This window comes from Pezoporus wallicus, unplaced genomic scaffold (genome assembly GCF_028554395.1).
Source record: "Pezoporus wallicus isolate ANWC-B61680 ecotype Strahan unplaced genomic scaffold, APGP_CSIRO_Pwel_v1 contig_4710, whole genome shotgun sequence".
NCBI classification, from domain to species: Eukaryota; Metazoa; Chordata; class Aves; order Psittaciformes; family Psittacidae; genus Pezoporus; species Pezoporus wallicus.
This window is the reverse complement of record NW_026640647.1, coordinates 4,654,126-4,674,929: the sequence shown is the minus strand read 5'-3', so window position 1 is coordinate 4,674,929 and position 20,804 is coordinate 4,654,126. Positions and strand designations below refer to the sequence as shown.

General features: G+C 39.3%; 1 protein-coding gene across 1 annotated transcript; it reads right to left on the bottom strand.

Annotated features, from left to right (window-relative positions):
- Positions 1 to 876: 876 nt before the first annotated feature.
- Positions 877 to 5,560, bottom strand: CUNH2orf69 (chromosome unknown C2orf69 homolog). Its single transcript, XM_057419789.1, has 2 exons — positions 5,167 to 5,560; positions 877 to 3,906 (listed from the first exon to the last, which is right to left on the bottom strand). Exons 1-2 carry the CDS (start codon positions 5,491 to 5,493, stop codon positions 3,067 to 3,069), a joined length of 1,167 nt encoding a protein of 388 aa, XP_057275772.1. The 5' UTR covers positions 5,494 to 5,560; the 3' UTR covers positions 877 to 3,066.
- Positions 5,561 to 20,804: the final 15,244 nt, after the last annotated feature.

Sequence of the window (20,804 nt, the reverse complement as noted above, 5' to 3'; positions counted from 1 at the left end):
TACACACCACTCCTGCTAGTTATATCCATCAGCACAAATAACTTAGTAAGGTAGAACATGGTAAGCTAACCATAAAGTGCTTGTGCTAACATAAGGGAGGCAGCAGAATGTTAGCGATGGGAGGACAGAAGAGATGGGTCCTTTCAGCAATATGTTAAGACTTGGACCCTTCATCACCTTTCAGAATTAGAGGCAAATACTGATTTATGCAGCAGCATTTACACAGATGCTATTAAATTAGTCCTAGATATGAAGGTTACCAAAATTTCTAGTATTTCAGACGCACACAAAATAAAATCAAATAAGTTATATAGAAATCTGAAGAATTTCACAGAATCAAGCCTTGTTTTAAAGAAATTTAACAGGTACAGCTTAAAACATTTCAGCTTTCCTCAAAATCTAAGAGTGTCTTGTCTGTTGTACAAGAAACAAGTATGTAGTATGAAGAATACCAGCTATTACAAACTAGGTTGTATGAAGGACTGTGTAATGTCACTCATTCTGTTCAGAACCAGAAATGTCTTGAACTAAATCTCTGTATACTGAATCACTGAACTTCAGGTATTTGCATCTAAGCTTATTAAAAACTGCCTTTACAGTTAACATTCAGAAACAGGGATATACAGACTATGACCCATTTCATCCTAACATAGAAATGCTCACACTCATGGATACTTCATTCTAGCTTTTCCAAGTACACAAGATGCCAGTAAGTTGTTGCAGAGTTACAGACGCTGGCCACACAAACACTTTTCTTCCTTGAAGAAAAGCTAACAAATCTGATTTTTTTTTAATCTAGGTTTGTGTAACACCTGATAAAGCTTAATCCATGAAATTTAACTGCACATTCCTTAATGGCTTTGCATTCACATCAAAGTGGTTTCACCCATCAGAAGTAGTTTATTTTCTACATTGTTTGCAAAAGTTATTATTAGCATGCTTTGTAGTGAATGACAGAGGCACATTCCAACAGAGTACTACCACTGTTTAGAGAATGAAAAACAACTGGTCAGTTTTCCCTCCACAACATGAGATCTCACAACAAGATTAGGTTCACAACAAAGTGCTTATTCTTCAAATTAATACAACACCACTTGAGCTTATTTAACAGTTATTGTAAGCAGCCTCCATCAAACAGGTTAATATTTTCGTAGGGCAGACATCCAGAAACTTCTGAAGACAATGTCAATATTTTAATAGCTGATTCCAAAAGCTTGCACCAACCTACTCCTGCTGTTTTGGCTGGCACAGAATTGTTTAGAAACTGGTCTATGATCTGCACTGTTATTGGACAGGGCAAGTTTTAGCATACCCAAGTTAGTCTGGTCGGTTTGAGAGGGGAGCTAGATCAGTGGTGTGTTCTGGGGGGTTTGTTGTTATTTTTTTTAAGTTTATTTTATAAGTGGATAATTAAAGATATTTCAAGCTATTTGTAAGCTTCCCATTAAAACACTTTGTTAGGTCACCCATATTTCCTATACAGAACAAAGAGGCATGCAACCTCTGCAAGAGTTGTGAAAACACTGTCTCCAGTGAACCTTGTAAGTTTTAATGATGCCAATAGAAGAAAAATGACTCGGGACTTTCCTCCCACAGTGCAAGAGTCACAGGAAGCAAGAAGCAGGGGAAGAGGTTGCTAAGCCATCAAACATAGGAGCAAAGTGAATAAAATGCCTTTTTTTGTAATTGAACCACAATAGTTTGTGTAATCTTCACGGTGTTTTGTATTCCTACACTTTCAGCAAATCCAAAACCATTTTAAGCTGTTCACTGTTAATAGCTGCAGCTGTCTTTAAGAGTTATTATAAAATTTATTTGTAGATAACTGGAAAGTTACTTAAAAACAGTAGAAAAGTTCCACTAGTTTATTTGTTCATTTTTCAGTAATTCTTTCTAAAGAACATGCAGGTTTGGGGCCTGAAATAGACTGCATCTTTTGTATCTGATTAGTCCAGCTTTGTGTTTAATTAGAGGTTTATTTTTTTCCTGTATGAAAATTAGGCTCTGAAAATAGATTTTTGTGTGGCTCTAGAAGCAACTAATGCAGTACATTTAAAGGAGATAATAGTTTAAAAAAACAAGGCATTGTGAAACAGCTACAGTCAACACAGTCTAAATTTTTTTTATGCGACTTGCAATATGTGAAGTTCTTACAGCTCGATTTAGATCAACATCAATGCAATCATTAGCAAGGAAAACCTCATCAGTCCAATGCAGGGGTAAGGACACCTCTTGACATGAAAATACAGATATTACTGCTGGTCCTTTGAGAAGTTAGTCAAAGCAATAGCAAGGTATGTTGAAACAGCAATAAGCCACGCACTCATCAGCATTCTTGGTCACTTAATATAGCTACGTCAAAATTTTCAAGCCTCCAGGTGACATGGCTATCACTAGAACATAAATACAATGAATTAATGGAGCTTTATAGCAACAGAAAAGGGAAGGCACGCATAAGGAATTAAAACGGATTGGCACTATTATTCCAGAGGTAAATATTTGTGACTTTGTTTCAATTAGGAGAAATGTTACAAAACTGGAAGATTTAATTAACTAATTATAAGTTTTCACCAAAGTATATAACTAAGATTCTAACAAGCTCTAACAATTATAATTTTCCTTAAGCCAAAAACCTAACCTCACATTTGTTATTGACAAAGAGCAAAGCTTTTAACCCTAATACTAAACTGAAGTATTCCAAAATTTGAAGGGCTTGAGTACTTCAAACTACCGTTAAAGGCAGTATATAACATTAGACATCCAAGACTAAAAATTTTGCCAATAGCTTCAGAATAAATGTTCACATTTAACAGAAAAACCCAACCATGTATAGGATAGTTCTTCATAACATATTTTCTAGGAATAAGTGACAACATCTGTTGTAGATATGGGGTCCGAACCTCCCTTTTAAACTACTGAAATGTATATATAGTATCTATCAGCAACACAGGACTGATCTAATATTCTCTTCAGACAGCATCTGCACAAAGTTGCAAATCTAGGTGAAAACATTTACAATGTTAAAAGTGCTTTTACAATGAATACACTATTCAGATACATAAAGTTTCAAAATACTTCATGAACTCTGAAATGATTATCTAAGGAGGGATCATCATCAGCAAAATGTAGTTGATCATTTACTTCTACACCAAATCCTTCAAGTATCTGTACAAATTTCTCGTGCTCTCTCCCAATCCATGACCTCATTGTGTCAAACACTTGGTATGGCGTAACATGAGCATGAACTTCAACTCCTGTCTCCACAAGTTCTTTCAGCACTTCAGGGTAAGTAACCCAAGTATTGCTTCCTCCCGAGTGACCACCATCCAACCAGTAAATTGCTTTTATGTTTTTTAAGAAGGCATCTGTATTCTTGTCTTTTTTAGCTTCCTTCAGCTCATAAAGTAGCTGGTTCAAAACCACACAACCTTTACTGAAGCCAATCAAAGTAAATGATGCTGCACCTACAGCAGATGGTACAATGAAGTTCATAGCAGAATTATTAGAGCATTCACAATCTTTCTCTCTTCCCGTGGATGAGCCACCATTTGTTGTAGGAACAGACTGCGGCTGTGATTTACAAGCAGCTATTTTTGCATCCTTGCTGACACCATGCATGCTTTTCTGGGACAGCAGAATATTCTGAGAGAGTCTGAATGCATTAACTAGCAATGCATGGAGATGCTTGAAAGCTCCAAAGTCTGTGCTGTGCTCTGGTGCTCCAAACATGTTGCTCACCACGAAGTTGTCATAACAACTGAATTTGTGCAGGTGCATTCGAGAACATTTTACAACCCAAATGAAGCTATTAGGGAACCGTCGGGCAAGTATGGTCGCAACGTTTTCAAAACTCCAGTGCTCCCACTGAAAGTTTTCTGGGTGGCAAGACATGACGTCATGATAGTTCTGAAAAAGTGAATACAAGATGTTACTACACTGTGAAAATACTTCAGCTCTGTCCAGTGTACTTACATGCATAAGAAAGGACTGCAACTAACAGAGAAATGTGCATTAGAGAGGAGCTCGCTTGCTACGCTTCCAGACTAAGAAACACATTAAAGAAACTGTCATACTTAGATTTACTTATTCTACTTTAATATTTATTAGCATGTATTTTTAACACCCCAATATTAATGCAATAAAAATGAGCACATGGAGGTATTCATTATTTTTGTTTACTTCACTCCAAGAGAAGATTAAAGTATTATTCAGCTTATTGTGACATAGAATACATAATTTTGCTGTATTATCTCTTCCTGAGCACTGATTATCTTAACAAACAATAGACTTAAAACTTTGCAAAAAGTTTCTATCTTTTATATACATTAAAAAAAAAAAAATCCTCTTATTCATCTATAGGGAATCTTTACTGTTCACATCCATATGGGGCATAAATGGAAAGAAATTAACTCCCAGATTATGAATGATCCTCACCTCTGTATTCATAATGGCAGAGAATACCAATTGATTTATTTTCTTAAGGAATAAAGCCATACCCAGGAATGAAAATCAGAAAGGTTTTCTTAGGCCACCCCAAGCCTTAAAATGAAAATCTACTACTAAGTTTTGCACATTTACCTTACTGAAAAGGAAAGGTTTTTCCCTAGAACAAAAAGGCACTAACCCCTGCTTTTGAGCAGTAATGACTTGTGAGATGAGCTGACTCTCCAAAGTATGTATGTTACAGAGGTCAACCACATGCTTAGTGACAGCACTTCAGAGTCTCCTACTTGTCAACTCAGAGACAACACGTGCCTTCAGGACACACTGAGGAAGCAACAGCGCCCATGAAATACCGCAGGATGGTGCCTGGGATGTTTGTACGCCTGCACAGAGACGACGTGCTAAACCTGATGAGAAGAACTTGCCATTTTAGGATTTGTCTTTCCTCTGATGCTCTTTGACACCTTTTCAGATACCGCCATCATCGCCAGAAATGTCAATCTCAAGCAATACCATAGAAGACGACTCCCCTCCAATTGCTGATGCGTTTCAGGCTTCAAGAACGGCTCATTTCCGCTACATTTACCCAACGGTAACGAGCAGCGAGCGCCCAGAGATGCTTCCCTAGGGAAGCCTCTGACTACCCGCCGCGGGATCCCCAGCAGCGCCGCTTCTCCGCTCCCGCCCGCCATCGCTTACCGCCCGCAGCCCTCCCTGCCGTACCTGCACGTCTCCCGGGAAGTAGACAACGTGATGCTGTTGCGGCGGGGCCGAGCCGCGCGGGGCCAGCGGCAGCAGCAGCAGCAACTCGTTAGCCCGGTGCGGCTCCGCGCCCGGCACCTGAGGCAGCCTCAGCCACGGCGGGCTCAGCCGCGCTGAGGAGAACCCCGCGCCGCTGCCGCCACTGCCACCACCACCAGCACCCGCAGGCCCCGCGGCGCAGGCGGCCGGCGCCCCGCAGAGACTCATGCTCCTGCCCAGGCAGAGAACAGCGGGGCCGACTAGCCCCCGCAGCAACGAGGCCGCGGCCGGCGGGCAGCGCCTGCTCATCTGAGTGCCCGCCCCACACCCCGCCGGCTGCCGCCCGCCCGCGGCCCGACCACGCTCCGCTGTGCGCCTGCGCACTACCACCCCCCACCCCCTCCCCGCCTGGCCTCCATCTATCGGCACCACCCCCAAAGACCCACCGGGGGCGGAGCAACGGCGCGTCTAACTGGCGCTCGTTTCGGCCATGACGTCACCGAAGCCTTTAAAAGGAGCGCGGCGGGAAGCAGGAAGCCGTGAGGTAGCGGCAGCGCGGGCGGGGTAGTGTCCGCGCTTTGGGGTCCTCGGGTGCTTCTGAAAACCTTCTCAAGCCCTGTGCCACGGTTGGTTTGGGCACCAGCGCTCCATCAGATGGGCTCAGGTGTGGACTTGTTCCTGGGAGCTATGAGGCTCCTCAGTTCTCAAGTTATGTGGTGCCCCAGGTGAGCTTGTACAGCTGCCGGCCCCTCAGCCTCACCCTGCCCCCGTGGAAACAAAGTTGAGGTGGTGGTGTCCAGCTGGTGTCCTGCCTGTGCTGCCTTGTATTGGAAATAGTGCTAGGCTGGTGAATCTTAACAGAGAAGGGCCACTGAAATGGGCAGAGTGTTGGAGCAGTTCCATGACAAAAGGCTGAGAGAGTTGGGGTTGTTTAGTCAGGAGAAGATTCTAGGGAGACCTTATTGTGTCCTTTCAGTACTTAAAAGAAGTCTGTAAGAATGAGATTTCAGCAGGGCCTGTTGCAATAGGACAAGGGATGATGATTTAAACTAAAAAAGAGAAGATTAAGGCTGGGCATGAGGAAGAAATTCTTTACAATGAGGGTGGTAAAATACTGGCACAGGTTGCCCAGAGGTGGTGGATGTGCCATCCCTGGAGGCATCCGAGGCTAGGCTGGATGTGGTTCTGGGCAACCTTGTCTGGTTGAAAATGTCCCTGCTTGCTGAAGTAGTTGATGTTTGAAGGTCTTTTCCAACTCAGACTATTCTGTGATTCTATTCTATGATTTATTTCTCAAATGTTGGTTGTATTAAAAAGCCCCAAACCAACAACCAGCCAAAATCCTATATGCTTACTGTGCTTTGGCTATACTAGTGCTACTACATTGGAATAAAAGCTTTTATGTATACTGTTGTGAGAAACTGCACTTTACATGGTAAACAAAGCAAGGAAACAGCCTTTTCTTTATTCCTAAGTATTCCTGGTTGGTCTACAGTTTTCCTATTTCATGTATTCATTCCTTTGTTCTGTTTTCTTAGCCTTGTTAAAAATGCTTGCATGCAAACCTACGAAACTACTGGATACCAAGTCTGCCTGTTGCTAGTTGAGTCAGTTGTGCAAGAAAGCAAAGTTAATTGAACAGTGATTGCATAATTGCGTAACTTGCATCAAAATATTGACTGGTTTCTTCTGGCTGGAAAATTCAATAAATGAAAAGGAAATAGGATGCTGTTAAGTCTATTTGCTAGTGTAGCAAGCTAGCAGCAAGCAGGACTTAAGAGTACTTAGAGTGGCTTATTTTCCAAGTAATAACTCTAGCCTGTGCAGTTGTGTGAGGCCTGCTCATGTAAACTCAGTTTGAGCAAGGGGGTGTTCATGGTCTACTCAGCACACTTGTATATTTCATGGGTATGGGTTTGGGCTTATGCCAGAACAAGTGCAACAGTTCTTACTTCCCGTATTCCAAAGCTTATCCAAAAGCTCTTCCAGAAAGCAGACTTGCACTTTGTAATCAAGGGTTCATATGCAAGCTCAGAAGAACAATGTGTGCGTTGAGGTTTCATTGTTTATTGTATAAAAAATGTGTATTTTTGGGTTTTTTATTTGCAGAAATGTGTGCAAGGTTGATGCCTGGTCCTCTTCATCAAAAGTGTAAGACATTTTAAAGGATATTTTTTCACTTTGTGTGTTTCTAGGGATAGTGGGTTAATAAAAAAAAAATGGTGACTTCTTATAGAAGTTGCTTATTTTAAATATCTTCTTTTAAAACTTAACATTACTATTTCTTGCTTGGAAATTATGCTTGCCATGGTTAACTTTTGGTCACCAGAAGATGGTGCTGTGTAGCATGGTTTGAAAAATCTATCAGAAGAGCCATCAGATTATAACCACTTTCATGTCTTGAGAGCCTGATTTATAGTGGAGTTAGTGCTGAATTGGAACTGGAATTCCTCTGTGAATTCCTGACTGTGCTCCCAGGAGTTTAAAACTGAGCAATTTAGAACCATGGCATGTCTGAGGCTGAAAGATGCCTCTGGCCATGGTCAATCAACCGACCTGCTCAAAACAGGGTCAGCTAGAGCAGGTTATTCAGGACTGTGTCTAGCTAGCTTTTGAATATCCTGTTAAGTGATCAGTCACCCTTATGGGAAGAAAGGTGTTTTGTTGAAAATAGTGCTGGACTGTTCTAACATGGCCTTCTTAGCTACAAGGGCACATTGCATGTTGTGTCTTGTTTATTTATCACTTTCGCTTTCCTGTACATCATGTAGGAAATATGAATGTTTATTGTGTTCACACAGCCACCAGGATAACAGATTTCAAATACCCACTTAGAAAAGCCACAGAATAAGTCAGGTATAAGAAGTTACAACACCCTTGTGAAGTTTCAGGCTATGTTTGAGGGGAAAAAAAAGGTAAAAATGGATGCCTGTATTAGCTCCAAAACTTAGGCACGTAAATCTGTAGTTTGATTCTTCTGAAAAAAAAAAAAAAAGGAGTTTTTTAACATGTTAACTGCATGTATTAGAAATCAAACTGTGAAGATCCAAATTGCTGTCAGGTACTTAGAAAACTACTTAGCTTGACTATTTGGAGGAGGAGTAGCAAAGGTAGATCACAAAGATAGCAAGTAAACGCTTGCAACTGTGGAACCCTATTTTATCCTTGTTTCTGTATAGACTGTGGTGCAGCCTTGCCTGCAGGAAGGTGGGGCTGCGCTGGAGCTAGGGTAGCTCTGTAAAGAAGGAAGATGCATGTAGGAAAAAAGGCTTAAGGTTCCTAAAACCTTGTGAGGTATGTGCATTTGGTGGGAGTGCAGCTTACTGTGTGTGTGTGGACAGCTAGAAATACTTAGGTGTTCACTTTGGAATTTCCTCAAAGCAAACCCTTATTTTCCTTTTGGTTTGTGTTTCTGGGGTATGGTTATAGAGTGTTTTCTAAATTTTTCTTGGTGAGCATGCCCTAAAGCTATAATCTTAATGGAAACTTTCACAATGCCTCTGCTAATGAAGCAACACTATTAAGGAAAAAATCTCTAGCTCACTCATACAACTGTTTATTTCAGTTCATGCAGGTGGATTTTCTTATTCCAATTTTGAGCCATTCTGGTCCATGCTGACACTGTAACTTTTAATTAGAAGGTAATGAAACTTTGTTACTTCTGTTTCCTAATAGGTACTGTGTTAAAAAAAATACTAGGCGAGACCTGCTAATATATAAGCATAAGAAAGAACATAAGTGGTTTGCTTCTTTCAAATGAAGCAGGTAATTTCAAAAGATTGCTCACCAAAGTGTAGAACATTATAATGCCTGTGCTCTGAAAGTCTGGTTGCTTGGACCTTAATTGCTAAGGTTTGCTTACACAGGCAGAGCTCTTTCATGATTAATGAGATGTGACAGAGTAGTAAGGATTCGTTGAAGAGGAGTGGTTACGAGAATGAGAGCTTACATTTTAGTAATTATTTTTGAGAAATGTTAATTACTATCAGTAGCATGAAAAAAAAATTATCTGTGCTTTTTTCCTTGTTGCCTATATTTCCCTTGTCTAGTTTTTGCAGATGAGAGATTAGCTTGTCCAGAAAGGTTTGCAGCCATTATTAACATTCTAGTAATAGTTATTTGTGGTAACCAAAGGTGATGCAGGTGCTTCTGCCCAGAAACCTTTATACAATGTGTTCATCGTGCAACTGTTACCAGATAAAGCAAATATATAAGGTGGCATACAGGCTTCCATCTTCATCCCAAATGTTACATGAGCATTATGGGAGAGCATGAAAATTAGTCGGTATCTCAGCCAGAATTCAGATACACACAAAATAATCAAATGGGCTCTTTTGGTTGTAGGAAGTAACAGTGTATGTAACACGTTTTTTCCACTTAAAATGGAAAGCATCAACCTGTTCCTACTTTCAGGAAGACACAAGAAATGTTCCATACTATAAATTTTAATGGTACAGTGACTGCTCTGAGTTTGCCTCTGGTCTTTGTCATGTGGCTAGTGCAAAATGTAAGTGGATTCAATAAACTTGAGTGAATCAATCCTTACAAATATTAACCAATGTAGGCATGAGACACTCTACTTTGAGGGGCCTCTGTTAGCCTTCCCATTTGTCCTGTTGTCTGTGATGTCTCGTTCCTCCATTCTATTTTCAGTAATGAGCCCAAGCACTGGGTTACTAGCCTGTCCTGCATGCCTGCACTATGCAGGTCACTGCTCACTTTTGTTGCTATTATAGGTTGGACTGGGAGGTAAAGTGCATAGTGTTTTTTCATGATTCTGCAGAAATCTATCCATACATCTTTGGAGCTTGGCAAAATGAATGTGTATCATGGTTGATGAGCAGTGATGAAAGACATGCATATCAAAATTAATTCCTCTGGAGAGAACTACTGCCTTGTTCACCAAACCAGTCTCTCTGAGATCCCATATAGACTTTTGTGGCTGCCTGCAGAGTCATTAGTTTCATCTATGAGAGGCAACTATGTCTTCAGTTTCGAAGTAGAAAAAGATTACTGCAAAAGTAATCTTTATTGCAATCAAAGCACTTTTTTCTGGAATCAGATATGTTTTGTTGCCTTCATATCTGCTATGCTAACCCTGTGCTTTCATTCAAAGCATGTTCAAACAACACAAAATATAATTCTGGTTATATGTATTTTCTCAGACTAAGAAAATATGTTGTAGGGTTTTTTTTAATCATACAGTTTAAATTAGAGCATTTTGATAGATACTTCATCAAAATTCTATGTGAAGAACAACTGTCTGGTGCTGCGACATTAATATCTTTAGCCAAGTATCTAATATATATGACTTTCTGTCTGTTCACAGGTAGTAACTGTAGTGTTTCATGGTACTTCAGTGATCTTCAGAAAAGCATGCTTCCTGCCCAACTAATGTACAATGTGCATATATATGTATTTCCATATCTGTGTATTACATTTTATATTTGAATTCCCTTTTAAACAGTTTTCTGCTGCATATGCATTCAACTTAGTAGTTTGCATTTTGGCAAAGGATTGGAATAGCTGTGAAAACACCTGTTAAATACTGATAGGAAACTCCTTTGCAGTTGATATGCAGTTGTGTCATTCACTATTCAGAGTAAGTGCCAGGCCTGGCTCATCATTCTCTCAGGTATAGTAACACTTAAAGTACTGAGTTACCTGTCTCTGTGGTGAAGCATGCACAGAGAAATTCCCAGCGGCTACAGAGTGATGAATGGCTGGGTCTTGACTTGTAGTTTTATTAGCTTATTAGTGGCAACAGTTCAAATGAAATTACAGCTATTATGCTCCATTATAAGTACTAAACAATTTACTTCTGCTGAAATTCCTACTGACAGCTCTGGCTGCCAGCATCCATCTTTTGTGTGTGTATGGATATTCAGGAAAGCATAGGGGAGAATAAATTACTCTCTCATCAATTTACTGAGTTGTGTTAAAGTGAGAATAAAAGCTTTTCAGCATGAAAAATAAATCCATGTTCTTCTGTCAGCTGTGTGGAGAAGCTACTAAAATAACAGGATATGTGATCTCATTTCTCTTTTTTTTTTATTGCTGAAAAAAATCAGGTGTATAAGGAATTCAGAATCACAGAACTACTGCTACTGTTTAAAACACTTTTCCCTTGTGCTGTTTTGGTGCGGAAATTGGTTTTGTTTAATCATGCAGTCTGTCTACCTGTCAGTCCTTTCCAATGGCCCTATTAGACACTTTAAATGAAGAGTAGGAGTTGCAGAATAAATAATCTGGGAGTACTGGGAAAGCTGCTGAATGAATAAATTAGGATGACCCAAAGGAATGCCCCCATTGAAGGGAAGCTGGGGAGAATTCAGCCTTTGAACAGCGAGTTTGAAAGCAATAGGCTAAAAATTAAGTATGTGTTGGCTCTGCATACTGGAGCTGGTATGTGCTGCCTCTGTCTTGGTCCAGTTCATGGAGGACATGGTGGATATAGTGCTGAAATTACTTTAGTAGAAAAATTAAGAACAAAGGACACGAGTCCATAAAAAAGCTTTGGTAGCTCTGCTGTTCATGGAACACATAATCAAATGACAGCAAGGTTTCTGTGCTTTGTAGCTTGTTTAAGCATACAAGAAAAAAATTTGTGTCTTAAGGAAGCTCTATGCTGTCTGGTATAAATCAATATAAATTGGAAAATCTATTTATAGGATTTAAAAGAACACATAGTGGCCCAGGAAGTGAAATAGAGGGGGATTTTCTTGCTTAAAAAGTGGACCAAAGCTCAGCCCCCTAACTATTTCTGCAGTCTGAGGCTTTTCTGGCAGTGAAATAATGACATTTTAGCTCCTGTGTGCTTGGATCTCAATTTCCCCTCTCATGCATTCTTTGTTTTAGAATTTTCTGGCTTTGTGGATGGGTACTGCAATGTATTCAGCATGAGACTAATTTCTGCCATCCCATGTATTAACTTTGATGCATGCACAAAAATGAGGTCAGAATTTGGCCTCAGACAATATCTTTGCACCATGGGTTTCTGGCATTTATACCATATCCTCTGCTCTAGTTTTTCTTTGGAAAAGTGGTACGTTTGCATGATACATTACACAAATAGGAAATTTGAAACTTGAGTTATTTGTCAGAGAACAGTGTTTTCTTAGGTGGAGCACTGCAAGAGCGCTGGACATTGCACTAGGCCATTTTTCTATGGGATGCTGATCTAGAAAAGTATTATGCAAGTGGAATACTGTTATATGAAATGAGGGACACATTCAGCTGTGTGACTTCCAGTGGATACAGATTCTTCATCTTCCTGTAATATTCTCCACTACTTAAGGACAATGGAAAATAACCAACAGGCGACATGTGTGAATTTACAGAATCGGGCTTCTATAGGCTATTCTTCATTCCTCTTAATGCAAATAACCCTGTGCATAACATGGATGGGGAAGATCCCTTTTATCTGCAAATAGACCTGAAAGATTTCAGCACGTGTAATATAGATACTGCAAATAAAGGAATCTCTGATAACTTAAATCATTATAATTTGAAGTATTTAAGCACATGCTTCTGTTCAGCTTTCTCAGAGGACTTGTCTTTAACTGATTTCAGTCAGAAAATTATATATACGCTTGTGTGATATGGAGAATTGATATTTTTGCTATTTGCTGCATACTTGAAATCTTGAATTTGTATCTTCCCCTAGGGCAGAAATGTAGTTGTGTAGCAATGCTAAATACATCTCCAGATTATGCCTGTAACAGTCTCTTTTAATCAAAGCAACTTGTGTTGATATTTTAGGTAAGAATGTTTGGTTTTTTTTATGTTCGTAAACCCCTTTTAACCCTTGTACCAGAAGAATTCATCTGTCTGGAAGAAAGATGGGTCTTGTTTCCCAATTGTCTGATACATCTGCCAGTGGTTTTTACTTTTTGCATTTGCAGAGCTTTGCTATTGCATGTACCACTGGTTCTAGAGTGAATTTGAACTTACTGGCGACAGGTTTACTTTTCTCTCACCTTTCTTGGACACCATTGACATTGCCCATTGATTTGGAGACCTGCCTAGAGATTTACTGGGTAACTCGTGAGTTAGGAGTCCTTCCTAAGATAATTTGGTAAGAAGTGTTAAACACATGGGTTTCAATCAAAGTGGATACTACTTAATGATAACATTAAACTGCATTAAAAATGGTTGCATGAATGGTGAGATTTGCACATCTACCAACAGAAGGTACCTATCTAACTCCTATGTAGGCTTTAAATGGTACTAGTGGTGTGCAAGGACAGTCATCTACTAAAAAGACACTGCTGTATCAGGTAATATTAGTCCAACAAGAATTTTACTTAGGAAATGTAAGTATAAGAATGCTTGCATCCTAGTAGAATCATAGAATAGTTAGGGTTGGAAAGGACCTTAAGATCATCTAGTTCCAACCCCCCTGACATGGGCAGGGATGCCTCACACTAAAAGTAGTAGGATTGTCTCAGAGCGATACTTTCATGAAGTTAGAAACTTCTCAAAGAAAAAAGTTTTAATGCTTTATAAGCATTATTTCAATGTTCAATAGACTGGTATTTTACGACAGTCCTTACAGTGTCATCATCAAAACAGTCCTTCTATATAAAAACAGCCAGAACGCTTTTTCTTGCATTAAAGTAGACACATGCAGGACAGTGACATAACTGTCCTTGGATGCATGTACTTTTGTAATTAGGTCAAATATTAAAATGGCACAAAACAAATCTGTGGAATGAAGGTTTCTAATTGCAGGGAATGCTTTCGTTATGGAGGCAGTTTAAAACTTTAGCCCTTACTGTTAATTTCTCCTTGCTGAAGTACTTGAGATTTGCAGATCACTTGTTGTTTTTTCATACCAACTCAAAGTTGCTTTCCAAGTTCTTCTGTTTGATAGCTAAATAAGACTTGCCTTTTTTTCTCTAAATGGCATTGTTTTGGTATTTGACATGCACTAACGTGATATCAATAATAAAGCAATATGTGAACATCCAAACATTCAGTGCCTGAGTAAAATAAGCTGTTATTGTGTTTTGTTCAATGCCAAACAGCATAAAATGTTGTGTTCTGAAAAGGATCTGTTTCCCTCTAAAGATTTTTTGAGTAACTTTTTTAGTATGATACAGGCTTTCTTAGCATAAGCACTTCTCAAAGATTTGTGAGACTTTGTAGATCTCTTTAAAAATTCTTACCTGAGATCAGTTTAGAGGAAAAAAATCCATGTTATTGATGTGTTTTCTAAATGTGGATTCATGCAGAATCCATTGTCTTAACTTAAAGTGTTTCTTTGCCCTTTCCTTGTACTTTGCAAACTCTGCATTATCTCAGTCTTACGTTGGAATTAAAATTCCTCTTTCGTGGAGCGAGTAGACCTTTCCTTCTACAAAAAGTCACCGAACTCATTATCCAAATAGCTAAAGCTAAGAGCACCATTTTGCAAAGCAATAGTTTTAAAGGAGTTAAAATAACTTTAGCATAAGTCAGATATTATTTCCAGCATCTTCATCTGTTGAAAGTCTTTAATCCTGAGACAAGTAATCTCTGAGTTAAGACACTCTGGTGTCTGCTAAAAGTTAGACTTGATTACTGAAATGGTGTTGAAGCATCAGTGGAACAATTGTACCATTTTGGCATTGAGTTTGGCTCATTACTGTTCTGATATATATATGTTTGCTTAAATAGGTGTACACAGTTAAATCTAGAAGTTATTTACTGTAAAATAAAGAAATTTAATTCTTTTATCCTTGTTATTCCTTCCTTTTTTTTGACCTATGTTAGTTTGGTTTTCCTATCCCCCTCTTCTAATGTAGCTTAGCATCTGACTTTGTTGTAGGAATTAGAGTGTTTCTTGGGCAGGCCAGTAAATAAAGTCTTATTCAAAGGAGGTTGCTTTTCAAGGAAGGATTTTAATTTGCTGGTATTTTAACCTGATTTAGCACTTCTGTCTTCCCAACGATAAGGTCAAGGAGGTAGGAACTGTAACGCTTTTCTAGCAATAAAGTGTACAAATTCAGTGTTGTCAGCAATGCTCTCTCTCAGCCTAAGGTGAAGTCAATTAGTCTATGGAGTAACTCCCACTCAGTTCAGTGAGGTTTTGAGCATGCTTGCTGAAAGAATTCTAATTCCTTTTGTAAGGTCCTTATTCAGACAGGGAGAACAAGTGATGAGGTCCATTGGTCTTCATAATTAAATTAAACAAATTAGGGTTTGACTTTGCAGTAAAATCTAAACAGATTATGTTGACAGCCATTAAAAAGTACATGAGAGACTTTAAAAGTCTTGGTTTGTAGGGATGAAGTGAGAACATGGTCTGAGTTATATGAGAAATAACTCATGTAATATCTACTGAGCCATTATGGAAAAGAAATGGATTTTTCAATGTGTTTTGTATGAGAGCAGGCAGGCATCACTCTCTGCTTTACAAGTAAATCTGCTTAGAATTGAATGCTATTGTTTAGGGCTGGCATTTATCATTATATTCTTAGCCAGCAGCTCCTGAAAAGAAAACATTGAAAGAGAAGTTTCTCTAAGTATTTAAGTTATTTTCCCAATGGTTATGTACAAATATGCAGAGAATTTTGGCTAAACCATTGCTGTTGGTTTTGGTTTTATTTAAATTTCTATGCAAATCTGTTAATTCATAACTTCATCCTGAATGCTTTATGGAAAATGGATATGCCTTCTCCCAAATAGAGAAGACACCACTTAAAAATCATACAGAATCACAGAATCCTAAGGGTTGGAAGGGACCTCAAAAGATCATCTAGTCCAACCCTCCTGCAAGAGCAGGGTAACCTAGAGTACATCACACAGGAACTTGTCCAGGCGGGCCTTGAATATCTCCAATGTAGGAGACTCCACAACCCCCTGGGCAACCTGTTCCAGTGCTCTGTCACTCTCACAGTAAAGAAATTTTTCCTGATGTTCACATGGAACCTCCTATGCTCCAGTTTACACCCATTGCCCCGTGTCCTGTCACTGGACATCACTGAAAAAAACTAGCTGCATCATCCTGACACTCACCCTTTACATATTTGTAAACATTGATGAGGTCACCCCTCAGTCTCTCTTCTCCAAGCTAAAGAGTCCCAGCTCCCTCAGCCTCTCCTCATATGGGAGATGTTCCACTCCCTTAATCATCTTTGTGGCTCTGTGCTGGACTCTCTCCAGCAGTTCCCTGTCCTTCTTGAACTGAGGGGCCCAGAACTGGACACAATATTCCAGATGCGGCCTCACCAAGGCAGAGTAGAGGGGGAGGAGGGCACATTGCTGGCTCATGGTCATCCACCAGGACCCCCAGGTCCCTTTCCCCTTCACTACTGTCCAGCAGGTCAGGCCCCAGCCTGTACTGGTACATGGGGTTGTTCTTCCCCGGATGCAAGACTCTACACTTGTCCTTGTTGAATTTCATCAAGTTCCTCTCTGCTCAACTCTCCAGCCTGTCCAGGTCTCGCTGAATGTCAACACAGCCTTCTGGTGTATCAGCCACTCCTCCCAGCTTAGTGTCATCAGCAAACTTGCTGAGGCTACATTCAGTTCCCTCATCCAGGTTGTTGATGAAAATATTAAACAGCACTGGTCCCAGCACCAGCACCTGAGGGACTGCACTAGTCACAGACCTCCCGCTAGATTCTGCCCCATTGACCACAACTCTCTGCCTTCTTCCTTCCAACCAGTTCTTGATCCACCTCACTACCTGATCATCAAGCCCCCACTTCCTTCGCTTATCTATGAGGATGCTGTGGGAGACAGTATCAAATGCCTTAAATAAATACAAAATGTTCTTACATTCCAATATAATAATAAGCAAATTTTTGGTCTGGAAGAGATTTAATTTTCATCAGAACTTCAGATAATGGGCAAGCAAAAATCAGTAATGTTCCTTATTTCTAGATCTGAAGTATTCAATAAATATCTATTAAACTGCTGTGTTTTAATATGTCAGGTCTGCAAAGGAACCTGAAGGCAGATAATTTTCTTTCATTCCATTACAAACAAAGTAAACTTTTCACAAAATTGAATAACTAAAGAAAGGGCAAGAAAATTCATACAGGCTGTATTTACAGTAGGGCAGTAAGAAACTTGTCAGTTTGTAAAATAGGTTTCAAGTTTAGGATTCCAAAATGTTATAAATGAAAGCAAGGAGCAAAGACAACAGAACAGTCCTTTTATAAGGACCTGTTTTAAATTTGAGTTACAGCTTCACTGTGAGTGAAGTTCTACCAGTAAATTTTAATACTGCAGGAGTGGATTCCATAGGATAGTTCTGGTTTAGGTCTTACACCTGCAGGGAGGTTGAAAATACCTGGACAGTCATTCAAGCTAAAATTCTGTAATCCTGTTGGAACCAACCAAACAAAACCTTAAAAAACACAAACAGAAAAAAAGCCCACAAAACCCACCTTAATTGATTACACTTCCAATAGAGCAGTTGCTTTTCAAGGGGAATTTGATGCCATCTTGTGAATTTTTGGTAAATCTAACAGTGGAAGGCATGTGGCTGATAACAACAGCCAAATTTGGGCAGGATGCTTTTCCAGAAGTGCTTGCCAGAAACCCACACACAGCAAAAAGATGACAGGATGGGTATTTTCTGCCTACCTGGATCATGGGTCTCCCCAGGTCTTTGGTTTGGCTGTGTTGACTATGTCCTTAAAAATTTGTAGCAACAATCATCAGAATGTTTCTATATGCATATCTTGCCAAAAAAAAACCAAACACAACAACCAAAATGACTAATTGCTAGGGCTGGTTTTACATAGCATTAGCAAACACTACAGAATGTCTCAGTAGGAACAGTCAAAGAAACAAATTAATATTGTCCTACTTTAGCCACTTATAATAGGCAGCTAAATTCGATGGATAGTCAGTGAAAAGGATGCACCTCCAGATGTTGATTTGGAGCCAGAGATCATTTTAGGAGACTGTTTAGCAAATGGATGCCTCATGTAATTTTGGTGTGAATTGCTGCTCTAAACTGCCAGCAATTTTCATTGCATCCCTGACTGAAATTCAGAAGCCCTAATTCTATGATCTATTTTAAAGTGTAAATTCTTAAGCCCAAGTTAATAAATTAAGCCCTTAATGCAGCTGGACTTCTTAGTCTGTTTAATATCCATTTATTTAACCTAAAGATGTTCAGGGAAAATAAGCAAAAATGGTACTGAGCTATTTTTCTCCCTTTAAATAAAACAAGGATTTGCATATACTTTAAAAATACATCTTCTCAGAAACTTGGATTTTAGTTGAGAATGGCAGTGTTTGGATCTATCTTAAGAGAAGTTATATGTCAATAACTTCCTGAGAGAAGAATACATGGTTTTCTTCTGTAATCACTGCTGTTAATTTTTTTTAATGCACTTCTAACTGTTGTTTTGTCTGAATACTTTTTTTTTTTTGTTCCTCCAGACAGGATCCTGCCACAAGCATTTTTAAATCAGATATTAATAGCATAGTTCACAGTTGTTACTGCCAGTGCTCAAACACAAATACTGTGTTTGTGTCCAGAGGAAAAAGCAAACATCAGATCTTGATTATGAGCATTTCTGCTATCTTCTGTACTTTAACAATCTGGCATAAGGAGTTTACATCACTATTGGCTAACTGTAGACCTTTAACTCTGAGGATCACTGGCTGTATGGTTTGCACTGGGGGCAGGGGGGGGGTGTGTGTCCCATTTTTTGCTTGTTGTTTTTAAATGGCAGAATTGCCAGGGAAACTTGAAGCTTTGTACGATTCCTTTATGAATAAGAAAAATACTAGGGGAGACTTTTGTGTTGAATGCTTACCTAAAATGAATTGATTTATTTGCAGACTGCATACAGGTATGTTTGGTTTCTTTATGAGACTCAGTATGATTGACCAGGCTGAGCGTTAGAGCAGAGATCAGAATTATGGAGTCCTGTCTTCACTACTGTGACCTGCACGATAACTTCTCATGTTCCTGTTTCTGAACAGATGATCATATAATCATTTAGGTTGGAAAAGGCCTTTCAGATCATCCAGTCCAACCATTAACCTAACATTGCCAAGTCCACCGCTAAACCACATTGCTAAATACCATATCCACACATCTTTTAAGTATCTCCAGGGATAGTGCCTTAACCACTTCCCTGGGCAGCCTGTTCTAATGCTTGACAACCCTTTTGGTGAAAAAATTTTCCTAATATCCAATCTAAAACTCCCCTGGAGCAACTTCAGGCTATTTCCTCTTGTTCTATCTCTTGTTACTTGGGAGAAAAGACAACTACCTCCCTACAGCCTCCTTTCAGGTTATTGTAGAGAGCAACAAGTTCTCCCCTGAGCCTTGTTTTCACCAGGCTAAACAACTCCAGTTCCCTCAGCCACTCCTTACAAGACTTTCTCTATTTCATTCACCATTAACATAACACCAGCCTGAAATCTAGAGGTATATTTTTAAATCAATGTGTATGGCCATTTGTCTTGTGAACTCAGTCTTCTACAGATATATTAATGTCTGTGTTCTATGCAGAGCCACACAGTTACTCTAAACAGGGGAGGGAGAAGAATTATTTTTTCTAAGGCAATGTAAAGCTGTACTTAGAAGCAACTTGTCAAATATATTATTAGCATAGCAATGAAATATTATTTTATAATTACAGTAAGTGAAGCTCTTCAATCTTGTGTATTCCTGTAGCACAAAGCCAACCGATGAGTGGTTTGTAAGCTCTTTGTATCATGGATTGAATTTTTGTCTGTCACAATAGGATTGTCCTCTTTGCATTTTCAGTGACATTTCTAAGTGATAAGCTTTAAAACTTGAAAAACATACAGATTATTCAGGCTTTGGATTGCTGGTCAGTTGCTGAATGCTGTTATTGTGATTCATCATTCTCTGGTGGATCACTAGAATCTCATCATAATTATTCCTTCTTCCATTTTGTAAGATATGGGAGATAATGAACTTCAGCATGAGTAAACTCATGTAAAGACATTCATTCTTTGCGAAGAACTATAAACAAAAATTCTTCATTTGCTAAAGAAGATAAGAAAGGTCACAAAGAAAATTCTATTACTTGTGGAGCTTGGTCAGGTCTCATCTGTAGAGACAAGAGTAGAATTCACCCTATTCTGAGTTAAGTGCCAGGGAGTGCTCAGTGAACATGCAGCAAGGACTTTGATATTGCTCAGGAGAAAAGAAATATGAGCTAAAACTAAGAGTGATTGTGTGTGTTATGTAGAACCCAAAGCCTTTATCAACAGAGCTGTGGCAAGTACACTAAAAATAGCGTTACCTGAGGTTCCAAGTATTTGCAAATTGTACCACTGAAAAAAGTAAAATTTCAGTGTCCTCTTTTTGGGTCTATAGAGTCATAGAATCATGAAATCAACTAGGTGGGAAAACACCTTTAAGATCAAGTCCAACCTTTACCCCATGAGCGCAAAGTCCACCACTAAGCCATGTCACTAAGGGCCTCATCTGCATGGTTTGTGAACACTTTCAGTTACAGTGATTCTACCGGTTCCTTGGGCAGCCTGTTCCAGTGCTGACCATCCTCTCTGTGAAGAATTTTTTTTCTAATATCCAGTTTAAAGATCCCCTGGTGCAGCTTGAGGCTGTTACCTCTTGTCCTATAACTTCTTACATAAATCCACTTATACTTCTTTCTCATTTTAAAATC

Bases quoted from the DNA above. Each gene is read 5' to 3' on its own strand.
- CUNH2orf69 (XM_057419789.1), bottom strand. From the start codon at position 5,493: ATGAGCAGGCGCTGCCCGCCGGCCGCGGCCTCGTTGCTGCGGGGGCTA. The intron at 3,907-5,166 runs GTACGGCAGGGA...TCACTTTTTCAG, and splicing joins ACTTCCCGGGAGACGTGCAG to AACTATCATGACGTCATGTC.